Source organism: Sesamum indicum, linkage group LG14 (assembly GCF_000512975.1).
Source record: "Sesamum indicum cultivar Zhongzhi No. 13 linkage group LG14, S_indicum_v1.0, whole genome shotgun sequence".
In the NCBI taxonomy this organism is placed as follows: Eukaryota; Viridiplantae; Streptophyta; class Magnoliopsida; order Lamiales; family Pedaliaceae; genus Sesamum; species Sesamum indicum.
In genome coordinates this window covers 875290-895312 of record NC_026158.1, presented here as the reverse complement: position 1 = coordinate 895312, position 20023 = coordinate 875290, and the positions used below count along the sequence as shown (strand labels likewise).

Here is a 20023-nt window from a genome sequence, read left to right as displayed (position 1 = left end):
TAATTTATTTTGGTTATAACAAGTAGTTTTCATTAATAATATACGAAGTGGCTTGCATAGTTGTTGGTAGTGTTTTATCACATCCACAAAGTTACTCGTAGTAACTCATAATGCTTGAATCAAACTAGCTTTTCAAATAAAAATAGAATCACTTTCTGTGTTTGTGTGGTTGGAACACCCCGAACACTTGTTCATGGAAACTAGTCTTATAAGAACAGCGTTGCAATTGAGCACATCACAGCTGGAATTGCGTATAGTAGGAAATTTAGGCCAAAATGGAATGGAAAAGCTCGACTTATTTTTGTGTAATTCTCCACACATATGTATTGCTTCCTAGGCTTCCAGTTTATGTAAAGATACATAAATTTGTGTAGAAGCATAATTATTTACTTTATCACACGTGGAAATTATATAAATCTAAAGAGCCTCGTCCTAGTATTTCTTGAAGTTCTGTTTGATAAGGATTTTATAGTATATGAAAGTTATGAGAATATGTGTTCTCCGTATCCTCATTATTCCAATAATTGAGTGGATTCATTCCCTCGTAGCTGTATTGTAGTTTTGGAGCTTGCCGGAGAAGCTTCCCTTCTAGCAGATTGGCTACGTCACAAAAACATTGCTGCCATCTTTGCAGTGACCATACTGAAATATGTGAGTGGTGGTGACATATTGATGGCAGCTAGGATATTTTTGGATCCTTTTGTATTCGTTTGACATGCCTGTGACACGTGTCTTTCAGTGCTATCCTAGAGAGAGAATTTTCATTGATAGGGCTTGATTGCATCTTATTACCTACCATACTAAAATATGTCAAATTCATGTAAATTGATCCATTGTTTAATTTATAATCCTATTTAAATTGCTGTATTGATGATTCCTTAGGCATGTGAAGACAAAGCCTGTACCATGGATTCTGTGTGTCAAATCTTGATTCGACAAGATAGAGATGGATGCTATACAAAAGAGAAAAAGAAGGCATATGAAACAATGAAACCAGAGAGAGTATCAAAGGAGGAGATACTTCGTTTAATGGAAGAAAAGAACCAACTGAAAGAAGTAAGTCATTACTCAAAAACTGCATACTTCAGCTATATGAGTTGTTTGGCTCGTCATGTTTTTGCTTAAATGCAAGTTTTCATGATTAGTAAAAAAAAGATTGCTAATTGTGTGTTATGATCTTTGTCATGAAAAATTAATATTTTAATGTTACTTTCATTATTGTGGCAAGTGGCAACTCAAGAAAAAACATATGTGTAGTGCTGGTAGGCATCTTTCAATTTCTTAAGAAAAAGTTCCATACGATAGAATCTTTCATGTTTGAAGGGGCTTTGGCTTTGACTTTGGCCGTGAATGTTTAGGTTCTTTCTGTGTGATTATGTATTCTCTATCTCGACAACAAGGTTTATTGCTATTATTTAATAGGCCGCATTTGTATGTTCCTAGGCAAGTGATGCAGCATCATTTTCACGTATAAGTGATATACTGATGGTTGAGGCTTTTTCTTGATATGAAGGTGGTTGTCAATGATGAATAGGGAGCTACTCTAAGGAGGATGGAATCTGAACGCTTGATTGAAGACACAGCTTGATACTCAACAGATGCAGTTTCTTGCACTGAATTAGAAGGTAAGGGAATTACTCATAATATTCTTTGGGCATCGCACATTCACAAGAAGTAATATGCGAAACTTAATATATGATATCTGATGCAAAGAAGGATTAGACTTTTACAACGAGCAAAAGAGAAAGCTGATTACAAAAATGAGAGAGATAGCTGAAAAGTTGTGATGAGAATCGAGATTGTTTGTGTAATTCTTTATTTTCCTAAAAATTCAGATATTTACAGGAGGAAGTGAGGGCATACATTATAGATGAAACCTACATTATAGTGAGCTCAAGTTGAAATGTTGTGGAAGTGTTCACTCTGATTCCATCAGTTTGGTGGGTTGAAGTGGGAAAAGTTAAGGGGATAACGACATGATACAAATCCAATTTACTCACTTTGCTCTTCTTTTCTTTTGCTGGTTTATTTACTCTGATAGCTAGCTATCAATTCGCCTAACCAGTCCATCAGTTTCAGTTGTCGTAACTTAGAGTCATGCTGACCTGTGCACAAGAACTGTCATGAACATGACCTTATCTATATTTCTCATTACTTCACGTGACATTCACGGCCAATATAGTGATCTTTTAAGGCTTTTTGAGTATGGAGGTTTCCCTCGAATATGTTTATATGTGGATGTTCTTGCATGTTTTTCATTCATCTCTCACATTACTTAATCTACTTGATTCTTCTAAAATAGTAAGAGAAGAATTAATGTGTGAATTAATGTAGATTGATCCATTGTTTATTATGTAATCCTATTTAAATTGTTGTATTGATCATTTCTTAGGCATGTGAAGACAAAGCCTGTACAATAGATTCTGTAGGTCAAATCCTGAGTCGACAAGATAAAGATCGATGCTATACAAAAGAGAAAAACAAAGCATATGAAGCAATGAAACCAAAGAGATTATCAAAGGGGGAGATACTTTGTCTAATGGAAGAAAAGAAACAACTGAAAGAAGTAAGGCATTACTCAAAAACTGCATATGGAATATGTTTTTATGTGGATGTGCTTGCATGTTTTTCATTCATCTCTCACATTACTTAATCTACTTGATTCTTCTAAAATAGCAAGAGAATGTTTTTCATTCATCTCTCACATTACTTAATCTACTTGATTCTTCTAAAATAGCAAGAGAAGAATTAATGTAGAACTATCCATTGTTTTTTTTATAATCCTATTTAAATTGTTGTATTGATCATTTCTTAGGCATGTGAAGACAAAGCCTGTACAATGGATTCTGTAGGTCAAATCCTGAGTCGACAAGATAAAGATCGATGCTATACAAAAGAGAAAAACAAAGCATATGAAACAATGAAACCAAAGAGATTATCAAAGGAGGAGATACTTTGTCTAATGGAAGAAAAGAAACAACTGAAAGAAGTAAGCCATTACTCAAAAACTGCATATGGAATATGTTTATATGTGGATGTGCTTGCATGTTTTTCATTCATGTGACACATTATTTAATCTACTTGATTCTTCTTACAGCTGCTTCAAAAGCCGAAGGTGCTGAGATGAAAAATTATAAGAAGGAGATGCAGAAGTGGGAAATGGGGAAACATACTCTAAAATCCATTGTAGCTGAAATTGACAAAAAAGTGGTTGAATTGGGATCAATTGGAGGTAGGATCTTTCGTTATTTGTGTTTCTTTCTTCTTTCTTCCTTTGGAATCCACTCACCGCCTTCAAGGCACCTAAGCTATTTTTTCGCTTTCGTTGCTTAGGACATCTGGTCACAAGGTTTGCGGAGAAAGGAGTTACATATTGCACAATGTCAAACCCCATGGAAAGAACTACTACAGTAGTTCCTGAAGAAACTTATGTGGTAATTGTCCTTCCCCTATTGGTGAACGTTTTTATGAAGATTTTCTATGTTCTCATTCATTCAATTACCATGAATGCTATTTTAATACCACTTTGCACACATGTGGTGTATAAATATGTGAATTAACTAGAATTGTTCCTCTTATCTCTGTTTTCTGATTTCTCTTAAAAATAATTGTTTTTTGGCTCTTGTTTCTAGTTTTTACATTCTGAATCCTAGTTGTGTCTACTATTATGTTTTGATGTCGAATGACAAAGGATAAAGGGGAAGAACTCATTTGAGGCTCTTTTGGTTCCCTAAAAATTGGGCAGGAGAAAGAGGATGTGGGAGTGCATTTTCAGCGTTACTTGAAAATAGTTCTGTTCCAAGGAAATACGTAAGTCACTAGGATTAGATAACAAATTAATGTAATTGTGCAGCTCTAGCTTAAGTAAGAATTAACGTAGATTACGTGTTGAACCTCATGCATTGATCGTGCAACTCACATTCCATATTTCCAACTTTTTCCCGTAAATGAATAGCAGACTTCAATATGTTTAAATGGATTATTCTGCATAATTGATTCCTGTTGCTGCCGAAATTCATTTTATAGAATTAGTGCACAAAAAATGTGCAGCAGAATCAAGTGAAATGCTGCAGTTTGCCTGTTTCGTTTGGTCCATACAATTTCTGCTACAGCAACGATCTTTTATAAGTGATAGGTTGTCTTACACTGACACCTCTACTTTTCTCGTATTTTTTCAACAGATTTCTGAAGATGCCTTGGAGATAAGCACAAGAGAACTAGGAAGGAATGAGGAAAAGCAATATCGACGAAAGAAGAGAAAAGAAACGAAGAAAAAAAGAATATCCGCGAAAAAAAAAGAAAAAGAAACAGAAAAAAGCAATATATAGAAAAGAAAGAAGAAGAAAAAGAAACAGAAAAAAAAGGGAATATCTGTAAAAAAAAAAAAGAAAAAGAAACAGAAAAAAAGCAATATATTCAAAAAAAAAGAAGCAAAAGCAACAGATAAAAAAAGCAATATCCAAAAGAGAAAAGAAAAAGAAAAACAAAAGCAACATCCACTCGCCAACTTGGAGTTGTTGCTCTTGATGCACATACAATTGAGTGCTTGGAAAATAATTTTTGGTGCTGGCAAGATGAAGACACAACCGCTACTGCATGCAAGGTACTTGGTTTGTAGTTTGCTGTTTAAGTGAGATGGCTCATAGTTAATTTATTTCGGTTATAACAAGTAGTTTGCATTAATAATATAGGAAGTGGCTTGCATAGTTGTTGGTAGTCGTTTATCACCTCCACAAAGTTACTCGTAGTAACTCATAAAGCTTGAATCAAACTAGTTTTTCAAACAAAAATAGAATCACTTTCTGTGTTTGTGCGGTTGGAACACCCCGAACACTTGTTCATGGAAAAGAATCACTTTCTGTGTTTGTGCGGTTGGAACACCCCGAACACTTGTTCATGGAAACTAGTCTTATAATAATAGCGTTGCAATTGAGCACACATATGTATTGCTTCCTAGGCTTCCAGTTTTTGTAAGCCTGGTGTAGAGGCATTATTATTTACTCTATCACACGTGGAAATTATATAAATTTAAAGAGTCTCGTGCTAGTATTCTCGAAATTCTGTTTGATAAGGATTTTATAGTATATGAAAGTTATGAGAATATGTGTTCTCCGTATGCTCATTATTCCAATAATTGAGTGAATTCATTCCCCCGTAGTTGTATTTTGTTTAGGAGCTTGCCCGAGAAGCTTCCCTTCTAGCAGATTGGCTACGTCATGAAACATTGCTGCCATCTTTTCAGTGACCATACTGAAATATGTGAGTGGTGGTGACATATTGATGGCAGCTAGGATATTTTTTAATCCTTTTTGTATTCGTGTGACATGCCTGTGACACGTTTCTTTTATTGCTATCCAAGAGAGAATTTTCATTGATAGGGCTTGATGCCATCTTATCATCTACCATACTAAAATATGTGAATTAATGTAAATTGATCCATTGTTTTTTTTATAATCCTATTTAAATTGTTGAATTGATGATTCCTTAGGTATGTGAAGACAAAGCCTGGACAATGGATTCTATGGGTCAAATCTTGAGCAACAAGATAAAGATGGATGTTATACAAAAGAGAAAAAGAAGGCATATGAAACAATGAAACCAAAGAAAATATCCAAGGAGGAGATACTTCGTCTAATGGAAGAAAAGAAACAAGTGAAAGAAGTAAGTCATTACTCAAAGCTTGCATATGAATATGTTTATATGTGGATGTGCTTGCATGTTTTTCATTTATTTGACACATTATTTAACCTATTTGATTCTTCTAAAATAGCAAGAGAAGCTGCTTACAGCCTCTTCAAAATCCGAAGGTGTTGAGATGAAAAAAATATAAAAAGGAGATGCAGTAGTGGGAAATGGAGAAATATACTCTAAAATCCATTGTAGCTGAAATTGACAAAAAAATGGTCGAATTGGGATCACTTGGAGGTAGGATATTTCTTTATTTGTGTTTCTTTCTTTCTTCTTCCTTTGGAATCCACTCACCGCCTTGAAGGCGCCTAAGTTATTTTTTCTCTTTCGTAGCTTAGGATTTTTGCTACAGCAACGATTTTTTATAAGTGATAGGTTGTCTTACGCTGACCTCTCTACATCTCTGGTATTTTTCAATAGACTTCTCAAGATGCATTTGGAGACAAGCACAAGAAACAAAGAAAAAAGGAATATGCGCAAAAAAAAAAGAAAAAGAAACACAAAAAAGCTATATATACAAAAAAAAAAGAAGAAAAAAAGAAAAAAATGCAATATCTACAAGTGCTAAAAAGCAATATCCACTCGCTAACTGGAGTTGTTGCTCTGGATGCAGAGACAATTGAGTGCTTGGAAAATAATTTTTGGTGCTCGTAAGATGAAGACACAACCTATGATGTTGGTGCATGCAAAGGTACTTGGTTTGTGGTTTGTTGTTTAAGTGAGATGGCTATTGGTTAATTTATTTTGGTTAGTAGCATGTAGTTTCCTTCAATAATCTAGAAAGTGGCTTGCGTAGTTGTTGGTAGTCTCTATCACGTCCACAAAGTTACTCATAGTAACTCATAATGCTTGAATCAAACTAGCTTTTCAAATAAAATTGGAATCATTTTCTCTGCTTGTGCGGTTGGAACACCATGAACACTTGTTCATGGAAACCAGTCGTATAATAACAGCGTTGCAATTGAGCACATCACAGCTAGAATTGAGTATAGTTGGCCATTTAGGCCAAAATGGAACAGAACAATGGCTTATTTTTCTTTAGTTCTCCACAGATATTTATTGCTTCCTAGGCTTCCAATTTTTGTAATGCCTGATGTAGAAGCATTATTATTTACTTTATCACACGTGGAAATTATATAAATCTAAAGAGGCTTGTGCCAGTATTTCAGGAAATTCTGTTTGCTAAGGATTTTATAGTATATGAAAGTCATGAGGATATGTGCTTTCCATATGCTCATTATTCCAATAATTGAGTTAATTTATTCCCTCGTAGCTATAGTGTTGTTTTTTGGAGCTTGCCCGAGAAGCTTTCCATCTAGCAGATTGGGTACGTCATGAAAACATTGATGCCATCTTTTCACTGACCATACTGAAATATGCGAGTGGGTGACATGTTGATGGCAGCTAGGATATTTCAAAATATTTTTTGATCCTTAGTATTCGTTTGACATGCCTGTGGCAAGTTTCTTTCAATGCTATCCAAGAGAGAGAATTTTCATTGATAGGGCTTGATGCCATCTTATCACCTACCATACTGAAATATGTGAATTATGTAAATTGATCCATTGTTTATTTTATAATCCTATTTAAATTGTTATATTGATGATTCCTTAGGCATGTGAAGACAAAAGCCTGTACAATGGATTTTGTGGGTCAAATCCTGAGTCGATAAGATAAAAATGGATGTTGTACAAAAGAGAAAAAGAAAGCATATCGTAGAATGAATTCTATATCTATTTCCTTACTATTTATATCCTGCCAAATTTATTAAAATATTTTCAAATCAAATAATAAGTCAAATTTAAAAATATTATGTGAGGAGCTCAACAACTTAGTTTAAGTATGATCTAAAATTAAATTTATTCTTTATGTAAAGTATTTGGTAATATAAGTAATTTACTTTATAAAATATAGTTTCATATATTGAGCTTGTAAATTGGATAATTTATGAAAGGTTATCTCACACATTATTTAATCTACTTGATTCTTCTAAAATAGCAAGAGAAGAATTAATGTGTGAATTAATGTAGATTGATCCATTGTTCTCATTCATTTAATTATCATGAATACTATTTTAATACCACTTTTCAGACATATGGTGTATAAATATGTGAATTAACTAGAATGTTCCTCTTATCTTTCTTTTTCGATTTCTCTTAAAAATGATTGTTTTTGTGCTCTTGTTTCTAGTTGTTACATTCTGAATCCTATCTATTATTATCTTTTGATGTCGACTGACAAAGGAATAGGGGATGAACTCAATTAAGGCTCTTTTGGTTCCCTAAAAATTGGGTAGGAGAAAGAGGATGAGGGAGTGCATTTTCCGTGTTACTTAGATAACAAATTAATGTAATTGTGCTCCTCTAGCTTAAGTAAGAATTAACATAGATTACGTGTTAAACCTGATGCATCGATCCTGCAACTCACATCTCATATTTCCCACTTATTGTAGGTAGAGTTCTTTGAGTTAGCGTATGTGAATATTGCAACTTTTTAGTTTCAGGGTTTCATCCCGCAAAACCTATTGATGAAGAGAAATAACTTATAGAAAGAGGAGATATTGAATCTTATTGCTCTAAATCTATTCGTGGTGCTGCAAGGAATCAATAGAGGTTCTTTCTCTTGTATTTTGTTGTATGTATAACCTGTCCATTTTTAATTTATCATATTTAAGTTGGAGTAACTCTTCATTCGATAGACTCGCAATCATTGTCCAAAAGCAGTAAGTTATGCGGTTTGTTCAAAAAGCAGTAAGTTCTACGATCATTTTGTGGCTTTACTTAAAATATATTGCATTTTCATGTTATCATTTTATCTTGGGAAGGTTGGTAAATTTTTTATGGCTTTACTTAAAATGTATTACATTTTCCTTCGAGACAAACGAGTAACTCTACTGTAGTGTTTTATGGGGAAAGCATTTGCCAATAATTCTAGTAATTCGTTTTAATCTATTACTTTTTAATAGTTTTTTGTATTCAAGGGGATGTGATCATATAATATGCTTGAAGATAACACTTCCATGCATGCTCTTTCTCTCTTGTATCTTATCCGTCTGGTTATCATGATATTCATCCATTAATATATCCTAAAATATAATTAAATTTTCCACAAGTTAATTCTCTGTATTAATAAATTTTTATTCATGCTCTGTGAATACATTTTGATAAATTTGGGTATTTTAGTTATAGATTCTTTTTGTTACAAATGGATAATTTGTTACAAATGGCAACTCCAGTTCCTTTTAATTTGGATATATGAGTGAAAAACTGGAATTAGTTTAGAGATATGGTATACAATGTTTGTTGGAAATTTTAGCTTTTAGGTGGCTTTACTTAAAATATATTATATTTTCCTACAATCATTTTCTCTTGCAAAGTTGGGTAAACTTTTGGTGGCTTTACTTAAAATATAATACATTTTCCTTGCATTTTTTCTTGACAAATGAGTAAGTGATTTAGGTCAATTTTGTTGTTTACTAATTGCTAACTACAGTTTCTTTTTATTTGCATATATGAGTGAAAACGTGGAACTTAGTTTACAGATATAGTCTACAATGATTGTCTGAAATTTTTTAACTTCTACTCTGCCATGTGAATCCTTTTTGTCAAGTTATTGAGACCTAAATTCGGAGAGTTCTTCGGATGATTGTTAGTTGCTTATCATACCTCATTTGCTTGTTGTGAATGGTGGTACTATGGTTGTTATTCTTCACTCAGATGTATACTTTTGATTATTATGTACCCTATTAAAAAACTGAACTTACTTGCCATAGTTTTAAATTTCTTTCTTTGAACAACAATGAAGGTGAAGGTTAAGTTTAAAGACATAATGTAATGAAATAGGTAGAATGGTAAGTATCTTTGTCCTTGTTCTGATATTGTTGGTAGAGTTATAGCTTTTTTGTTTGTGGGTTTCACCTCATAAAGTCTTTAAGAAAAAAAATAATGGTAGTTGTAGAAAGAGAAGAGATTGAATGTTAATGCTCTAAATCTAAATTATATTTTTCACCCAAAAAATATTTAAAATTATACTTAGGTCCTCTTTTTCATTTAAAATTATACTTACGTCCGTCTTCTCTCAAGATTCTTGCTTTCTTTCTTTAGACTTTGGGTTTCTCAATTTGGTATTTCCATTTAGGTATGTGAATGTGGCTTCATTACCCCTATTTTTTTTACTACATCTTATAATTATTATGTGGTTAATTTGAAAGGATTCACCATCTTATATTGCTACGAAGAAATCAAATGTAAGTGTAAAATATGTGGTAAATGTTTATTAGTATATTTTAAATGTAAAATATTGGTAAATATTTATTAATATATTTTAAATATATTTATTGTTAATTTTAAACAGAAATAAAGACAATAGTTTTCTCAATTTTGTTAATAAATTTCTCTTTATTGCCATTTATATTTGTTTTCCTCATTATACCCTGTTATATTCTTTTACTTAACTGTTATTTATTAATTATTGTCTATCAAAATATTTTCCAATCAAATAATAAGTCGTAAAATTAATTTATTATTTTTGTAAAACAAATTTCTAGTAATCTGTTTATTAAAATTCATTATAATTTAAAATTTTAATTTTATTATTTAAATTTCACTATTTAAAAAATAAACTTTATTTATTATTATAATTTGTTGTCAAAGTTTATTTATTAATTGATGCATCATTCTTATGTGCATATGATAAATAATATTTTATATTTTAAAATGAAACTAAATCAGATAGATAATTTTAAACATTAAAGATAAGTTGGATCATTTAGTTTTCTCTATTTTATTTATTAGTAAGTATAGTTTAAAATTAATTTATTCTTTATGTAATTTTTCCAAATTTTTGTTTTAAAAAATAAATGTGGATTTATGATGATGTATGGTCGAAGTTTATTAATATACTAAGTTATTATTTAAATTCAGAAAGTAATAAATAGGTATAAATTTATTAAATACAAACACTATATTTATAATTTAAAATTAATTTATTAAAATAGATAATTTTATTTTTCTACTATTATTTTCTCTTACGAAGGCGGTTTAATTTTTGGTGGCTTTATTTAGAATGTAACTATACTTTTTTGCATTTTTTCTTGACAAATGAGTAAAAATTTATTACTTTTTAATAGTTGAGTGTACCAAGGGAACATTATCATATGAGGGTTTTTTAACGCTTCATCATTTTTCTCTCAAATACAAGAATAATATACGTTAGTTACCAATAATTAAAAATAAAAGTTGAAAATTGAATTTTAATTTTAATGAGAAAATTTGAGTATTTATGAGTATTTATGTTATAGAGTAAATTTGGTTCTTAAATTATTTAGTAGATTTTTAATAAGCTTATTTTATAAGACACAGAAAACATCTGATTAGCATAAGTAAAAATAAATTATTTAATTATTTTGTATTGGCATAAATTATTTTAGTTGCAAAACTTTATTTAATTAGTGGATAAGAAATGCAAAGTTTAGTTATTGAATTAATCCATATTTAAGACCAACCATAATAATTTATTATATTATATGCTTTGGTCATGGATTTATTAAAATATGCATTTATTGTTGTCTGTAATTATATTTTCACAAATAAATAATTTCATCTTAATGCAAATTAATTATTTTGTATTTGCATAAATTATTAATAAAACAATAATTTTCAAATTATACAGAAAAAAAGTTAATAAAATTTTAAATTATTATAATATTTTATTTTTTTTAAATAGGGAAATAAACACATTAGGAATGTACATAATGTTATTATTGTTTGGGCCCAATAAAAAGTTAAATTTTAACTCCAAAATCGTGTGGATGAACAGCCCAGAAGAAGGATGAGGCGGCCCAAGCAGCCCAGTGAAATGACGCTTTGGGCCCAATGCAGAAGCAGTCCAATCCAAATTTTTGTAAATTATATATTCAATAATAATAATAAAATTATATCTATTATTGCATTTATACCCCCTCTACAATTTAAATATAAGTTAATAAATAATAAAAAATATACGGTATCATATAATCCATTCAAGTATTGCTTTGGCTTCTCCTATCTTTTGATAATTAATATTAAGTTATAAATAAAAATAAAAATTTGAATTACTTTATACGTTTTTAATTTAAATTTATAGCCTAGTAACTAATTATTAATATATTAATTAAATAATTTAATATTTAATTATTAAGAAATGTAATTTTATATAATTTAATTTGTTACCTTGTAACCATTAATATCAATTAAATATGTAATTTAATATAAAGATTCTATAAAATTTTAAATAAAATAATTTAAATATAAATTTAGTATAAATAAATGGGATCATATAATTCATTCATAAGTATTGCTTTGACACTCCCTACCTTTTTGGTAACTAAATTTAGTTATAAATAAAAATAAACAAAAAATTATTACAAAAAGTGATAATTTTTTAATTTAAAATCATAACCTAATAAATAATTTTATTAATTTATTACTTAAATAATCTAATATTCAATTATTAAGAGATGCAATTTTATATATTAACTTAATAATTTAGTATTGCAATTAGATGTATAGTTTTATATATAGATTAAGTCATTTTCAATTTAATTTATTATCTCGTAACTATTAATATCAATTAAATATCATATTTAATATATACATTCTATAAAAACTAATAAAATAATATAAATATAAATTAGTACAGATGATAAAAAAATATACAGAATCATTCATTCATAAGTATTGCTTTGACACCACCCCTATGCTTTTGGTAATTAAAAAAAAAATTAATTTATACAGGTGTTAATTTTCTAATTTAAATTTAAAACCTTTTAAGTAATTTTATTAATATATTCATTAAATAATTTAATATAAAACTGCTAAAAGATGTAACTTTATATTCCAATTTAATTAAATTTAAATTAGTATAAATAAAAAATGGTGAGGTCATCGTACGTCCTTCGATTGATACTATCCGTGTTGGATTAAGACGTTGGAAAACAACAGCTGTAGGGTATTTTCTGGGGGAAAGTTGGTAGTAAATTATATATTCAATAATAAAAAAAATTTGGGGTTACATTATTTTAGTTTTTTTTTAAATAGGAAAATTATCGAGATCCCGTTATCAGGAATAACAAAATGGTGGATGAACGGCCCAGCAGAGGGATGATCGGTCCAGCAGAGGAGTAGGTGCGGCCCAAGTTGCTCAGAAGCTTTATGCCCAAGTCTGTGTGGTCGAAAAATAATTATAGTGATGATAAAAATTCTATAAAAAATTCAAAAATATGTTACAAGAAAAAAGATGGTGACCCTATAACTTTAAGAATTTTATAATATAAATTTATAACTTTAAAATCATTTTTTAATTTAAAATTTTAACTTTAATAACTATTTTTTAATCTAATAATTTAACATTTGAATTTTAAGAAGAATAAATTTCATACAGATTCAATAATAGTATAAAAATAAATAACGTCATATTCATTCTATTTGACACCCTATAAAAAATTTATTTATAAATAAAAATTAATTTTATAATATTAAATAATAATTTTTTATAGAAGATGTGTAAATTTATACATAAAAAAGTTAATATTAATAAATTAAATTAGTATAAATAATAAAAAAAAATAACTATTTAAATTAGTGTAAATAATAAAATTATACTTCATGAATATTGCTTCGACCCCTCTACCTTTTGTTAATAAAATTTTTAATTATAAACAAAAATAAAAAATTAATGTTATAAAAATAAAAAATTAATATAAAACCATACAAAACCAGTGAAACTTGACCAACCCAATCAAATTATAAGAAAAGATGATGAGCTGAATAACAAATCAGGTGGAGAAGAAGGAAAAAAAGTTAGTGGTGGATGAAAAGAAGGAGAAGGGGGTGGGGGGAAGAAGAAGGAAAGAAGAGGTAGGAAAAATCGAACCTCACGAGCTGATTCGACTCGTCTACCAGTTAGGATTGGAGAAGCAAAGGAGGTGGGTGGATATTATATATACCAGTTAGGATTGGAGAAGCAAAGGAGGTGGGTGGATATTATATATCCCGTTGAACTGGTCAGACCACTGTTGGACCAGTGACCCAGTAATTTAACCGGTCCGATTATGATAATAATTTAAATTCTTATTTTTTATGTATAAAATCACTTCTCTTTATAATAAAATAGTACTAAATGATTTAATTAATATATTAAACAATAAATTTAGGTTAAGAAACTATCAAAGATTAATTTTTTATTTAGACTAATTTAAATTTAAATTATTAATATCAAATAATTTAATTGTTTTAATTTTAAATTGAGTAAATTACATACAATTTCAATAATGCTAATAAATTTAATGAGGTCATATTTTCATTCCCATAAACATATTTTAACACCCCCTCTAGCTTCTGGTAATTTAGAAATTTACGTATTAATATATCTATTAACTATGTAATTTAATATAAAGATTCTATAAAAAAAATTAATCAAACAATTTAAATATAAGGTAATAAATAATAAAAAATATACGGTATCATATAATCCATTCAAGTGCTTTGACTTCTCCTATCTTTTGATAATTAATATTAAGTTATAAATAAAAATAAAAATTTGAATTAGTTTATACATTTTAAATTTAAATTTATAGCCTAGTAACTAATTATTAATATATTAATTAAATAATTTAATATTTAATTATTAAGAAATGTAATTTTATATATTGATTTAATGAAAAAAAAGTTAATAAATAGTTTAATTTTAAATTAGTATAAGTAAAAAAATATATCGGGGGTTATATTATTCATTATCATAAATATTGTTTTGATGCCTTCAGATAATAAAAATAAAAAATTAATCTTGATAATTTTTTAATGTAAATCTATAACATAATATATTAATTAGATGATTTAGTATTTTCACTATAAAGAGGTGTAGTTTTATACATAAAAATATAAGAATGTAAATTTGTATAAATAATAAAAAAATTGGGAACATATTATTAGTTCTCATAAATATTGATTTTTATGCATAGAAATAAAGAAAAAGTCAAAAAGATATATGAAATATTTCATTCTTATAAATATTGATTTAGTTATAAAGAAAGTAAAAAATCATGGGATCAGAAATATTAATGAGAAACGTACAATAGGAACCTTTGAATTATTTAAATGTATAATCAGAGTTTATTTAAATTAAAAAATACAAATAAAATTTTATTATTTATATCAAAAGTGACTATTTTATTTTACTAATAAATTATAAATATTTTTACAATCTGCATATCATAAATTGAATTCTATATCTATTTCGTTACTATTTATACCCTGTCAAATTTATTAAAAATATTTTCAAATCAAACAATAAGTCAAATTTAAAAATATTATGTACAACTTAGTTTAAGTATGATCTAAAATTAAATTTATTCTTTATGTAATTTACTTTGTAACATATGTTTTCATATAATTAATTAATATAATTTATGAAAGTTTAGAAAAATAAGGTTTAAAAATATAATGCCTAGTTTAAGTATAATTTAAATTAATAAATTTCTAATAATCTGAATTTTAATTTTGATGATTAAATTAAATGATAGAAGCTGAATGGTATTACATTTGTGTTTATAATTTATTAAATCATATTTTTATATTATTGTGATGAGTATTTATGTTACAGAGTAAATTTTGATTCTTAATATTATAAATTATTTAGTAGATTTTTAATAATCTTATTTTATAAGACACAAAACATCTGATTAGCATAAGTAAAAAAAATAAATAAATTTATTAATTTTTATTACAAAAAGTTTTAATTTGAAATCATAACTTAATAACTAATTTTATTAATATATTAATTAAATAATCTAATATTCAATTATTAAGAGATGCAATTTTATATATTAACTTAATAATTTAGTATTGCAATTAGATGTATAGTTTTATAATTTAATTTAGTATCTCGTAACTATTAATATCAATTAAATATCATATTTAATATATACATTCTATAAAACTAATAAAATAATATAAATATAAATTAGTACAGATAATAAAAAGATATACGGAATCATTCATTCATAAGTATTGCTTTGACACCACCCCTATCCTTTTGATAATTAAAAAAAATTAATTTATACAGGTGTTAATTTTCTAATTTAAATTTAAAACCTTTTAAGTAATTTTATTAGTATATTCATTAAATAATTTAATATAAAACTGCTTTATATTCCAATTTAATTAAATTTAAATTAGTACAAATAAAAAAATATATGTGGGTGTATTTTCATTCTCAAATATTGCTTTGGCTCATTCGGATAATAAAAATAAAAAATTAATCTTGATAACTTTTTAATCTAAATTTATAGTATTTTCATTATAAAAAGGTGTACTTATTATACATAAAAAAAAGTTAATAAAATAATAACAATTTATATTATTATAATAAAAAAATTGGAGATCATATTATAGTTCTCATAAATATTGATTTGACACACTCTCTATCTAATCTAATAAATATTGATCCTACACACTCTATCGACTCTATTAAATATTGTTCCTATCTTTTGCTAATAAAAATTTAGCTATAAATAAAAATAAAATATTAACCTTTTAATTTAAAATTTTAATATGGTAATTTTTAATTTAAATTATAACCTAATAACTATTTTATTAATATAAAATCAAATAATATAATATTTTATTTTTAAGAAGAGTAAATTACACACTGATTAAAAAATTTAGAATATTAATTATAAATAATTTATAATATCTTAATTGATCTATTTTATTAATTTATGACTTAAACAATTTAATATATTAATTTTAAAAAGAGTAAATTACACGCAGATTCAATAAGAAGATTAATAAAATAATTTTGGATTTAGTAAAAATAATATAGATATATAAGAGAGAGAGAGAGAGAGAGAGAGAGAGAGAGAGAAGAGATTGTGATGAATAACCAATCAAGCTGGTGGCCAATGGCAAAATCGCAGCATCGAGTGGAGAAAAAGGAAAGAAAGTTGGTGGGGGAAGAAGAAAGAAAAGAGGAATGGAAATGAAGAAGGAATTTAAATATTTTATTAAAAAAATAAAAGAATAACAACAGAGAGAATGCAATGATATATAATCAAAACTCCATGCAAATTGCAAACCTGACAGTTGTTGCTCTTGCCAATTTTCCACAACAATCACATTCCTGCACAAAAAAGAGGAGCTATTCGATACATTAAGGATTAAATAAAAGAATTACCTCCATTTTGATACTGGAACCATCTCTAAGTACCAACTCTCAGTAGATCAATCAACGCAATAAAAGCATTTAACTTCTATTCAATGCTTAAATTTGAATATTCACTCTCCAGTACTCCTAACAACCACACTTTTTCTCGATTGCTCTCATCAATTTCATTGTTTCCCAAAAATTTTATTAGCATAGATAATTTAAATTTACAACCTAATAACTAATTAAATATATACAGATACTTATACCCCTCTACATTTAAAATTTAATCTCTTATTTATATTTTAAATTAATATATATGATTAAAAAGTATGAGGTCTTATTATTCATAATAATTATCAATCAGAAGCTCATCTCATAAATTTAAAACAACTGAGTGCTGTAACCAATGGAATGAACTTCATTCGCTACTTGGCAATAGGCTGTAAGCAAAACGAAATGAATGGTTAGTAAAGAACACAAATAAATGAAAAAACAAGTTTGTTTATTAATCCTGTTTCTTTCCTAAGGTTGAAGTAGGAATGGAAAAGAGCTACATTAGAATGTAGATGTTCTCACCATGCAAAGTAAATCCGTGTTTGACCGTCACTGGAAGGTTACCATCCTCAGTTCAGCAACTGTGTTTTCATTCCCTGCAAAGTGTTATTACGTGGCTACAAGGCTGTCTTTACAAGGTGGTAAAATTGAGAAGCTTGAAGCTCAGTCCAAGCTCGCAAGAGCGTAGTGTATACCACAAGAACAGATTAATTCCCATATTACATGAATTTTAATTAACAAGGCATCTATCAGAATGAGTTACAAAAGAAAAGGCAAGGCAAGGCAAGGCAAGGCAAGGCAAGGCAAGTCACTTTTCCCCGGATGTCATTCCAATTATGAGAAACAAGGAGAGTCACTTTTTTCAAGATGTGAATCCAATTATGAGATATAGAAATATGTTTTGCAAGGTGCCTGCTAAGACTCTGCCCAAATGGCAGAGCCCTTGGGATATCTCCAGGTTGGAGGACTCTTAACGAACACCCCTAAGAAACAGCACAATCAATGCTAGATAAGTTTTTAACATCTATACAATCAGCCAAGCACATTAATCCCAGCTCTGCTGATAAAGAGGAACATTAACATTTTCATCATTTTGCTTTAATCTCATACAGTATCTCTTTCAATCGAGAAGCGAATTTAAGCAATTAAGCTTAACTCCACCCCAGTGTTTGGGATGAAAATAATGCTTGTAAGCCGACTCCCAGATTGACAAAAAAGAAAGTAATATTTGATACCCAAAAGTTTTTCTTGATCCATTTGTGAAATAATTATTAGCAACACAAATAAAGAGGCATACAACAGACATGTTATCTCCGTACTATACATAAAGCCACAAACAACAAACCTGGCACCACACAGCAAGATGAATGAGATTATGTTTAACTACAATAAACTAGAAGATACATCATTATTCAAGTTCAACCAATTTATTTATATTGTCAACCTATATAGCAGGTCATGCCTGTTTTACTACTTGGGTGATCACAGGCCACAACACATGGAAAAGAAGAGAAAAAATATGTGAAGGCATAGAATTGAAGCATCTGAGAAATATGTGGCGGTGAAAGACCATAATGAGAGCAAAATAAGGTTTTGACATGCAATACGTAGAGGAGCTAGAGGGGCCACTAGTAGGGAAAAGGAAGAAAGACCTTTTAAATGTTCTGTTACTGAAACAATTGTTTCAGAACAAAGCAAATATCTGACCTATAAAACAAAGCAAAATCAATCAATAACCAAACTTTCTTAAACCTTGAAAGTTGGAGAAAACAACTCATCCAGAGACCAAATCAAGTAGATACTCTGTAAAGTACTCCATAGTTATGAGCTGCTTCAAGACACATGGACACACATTCAAATGCAGTCATGAACATAGCATGCATCAAACATCATATTATAAAACTAATTGGACAAGAAAGTGAGCAAACCTTATAGACAAACTATGGATCATTCGACTTCTCCACAATTGAGCAAATTTTGGCCGTGAGGTCTCCCTTAAATTCCGGTACACTTACTTCTAGATAATCAACAAGCTCCTTTGTCAAAGGCTTCACATTGCTTTCATTTACTAGAAGATAAACAAGCTTGAGGGCCCTTTTACGGATCGAAGCATCTGGATCCTGTCATAGCAGCCCTCTGGTTCAACATGTTTTAACTAACAGTACTACCTTATCTTGTCCTCCACCATAGGAATGTCTTGCCACTGCTGCCATGATTACATGGATCACAGGGATGCTACCGTCTCAGCACTCCCAGAAAGTGGAACATGGGCTGGCCAGCAACAACTGCATGATACTCTCACTTTCTTTCGCTCAGTGCTCGAATCAAATGAAGAATCATATTCGAGGTTTGACCCAGCACACATGCTTTGGCACATAGAGCGAATCTGTCATTTGTTGTGCTCATTACACATTTATTTGCATTTCTTTCAAACATCACAACAAAGCCCACAAACCACTTTAACAACCGTAAAACAGTTGGACTGCGCATTGGATGGCGGTCATGAAACTAACTGTCTAGGGTTGGGTCTAAAATGTTCCAAGTTGAGGACCTCTAGAATGGGCATCGAGTGTTCTATGAAGACTTGCACTAAGAGTCACATTCATTTGATGAATGTCGTGTTTCATCGGCGACATACGTGGGACATCTATGCAATCTTAATTGGTCGATTGGTTAGGTGTTGAATCGACTGAACTGACTCGCGGGGATGATCATATAGAAGCTTGGAGGCTTGGTCGATATGACTCAAATCCCGGGCTTTGATAGTATAGGAGTAGTCCTCAGACTTGAGGAATTACGCAGTCACGTGAATGCGATGACTGTATCTTAGATTTGTGTGAGAGGTGATCGTCCCAAACATGGTCATCATAAGCCTTGTCCAGTACAGTCAAAGCATGTAGCGAGAACGGTGAGTTCGAAGAAGAGGATTCATTCCCTGTCAAAACGTGACAGAGGTATCTCCTATGCACTTGGAGATGCGTTTACGCTCTATAAAATTATGGCCATTAATTGATCGAATAGGAAACAAAGGTTTCTATATTGAGCAATTTGGCGTAATGCGATCTCAAGTATTAAGCATAGACGCCTAGTCCAGGAT

The 20023-nt window shown here is 29.2% G+C and overlaps 1 protein-coding gene and 2 long non-coding RNA genes across 8 annotated transcripts in view; all 3 read left to right on the top strand.

Moving 5' to 3' along the window:
* Nucleotides 1–309, top strand: part of LOC105176760 (beta-(1,2)-xylosyltransferase) — a 13243-nt gene extending 12934 nt beyond the window's left edge. The window contains exon 4 of the mRNA XM_011099663.2: nucleotides 205–309. Within this exon, the coding sequence (XP_011097965.2) occupies nucleotides 205–309 (105 nt within the window). The remainder of the gene's footprint in view (nucleotides 1–204) is intronic.
* LOC105176638 lies at nucleotides 664–4262 on the top strand. 5 transcript variants are annotated; one of them, XR_848981.2, is made up of 8 exons: nucleotides 670–1056; nucleotides 1514–1625; nucleotides 2393–2566; nucleotides 2816–2989; nucleotides 3098–3232; nucleotides 3334–3434; nucleotides 3746–3810; nucleotides 4182–4262. It is a non-coding gene; the product is annotated as an uncharacterized LOC105176638 (long non-coding RNA). The 5 variants fall into 5 exon arrangements; XR_848980.2 differs by having other exon boundaries at nucleotides 664–1056; nucleotides 3334–3810; XR_848978.2 differs by lacking the exon at nucleotides 3746–3810 and having other exon boundaries at nucleotides 674–1056.
* On the top strand, nucleotides 4401–8720 carry LOC105176637. 2 transcript variants are annotated; one of them, XR_002288265.1, is made up of 4 exons: nucleotides 4401–4603; nucleotides 5489–5661; nucleotides 5771–6379; nucleotides 8186–8720. It is a non-coding gene; the product is annotated as an uncharacterized LOC105176637 (long non-coding RNA). The 2 variants fall into 2 exon arrangements; XR_848975.2 differs by lacking the exon at nucleotides 8186–8720 and having other exon boundaries at nucleotides 5771–5925; nucleotides 6109–6311.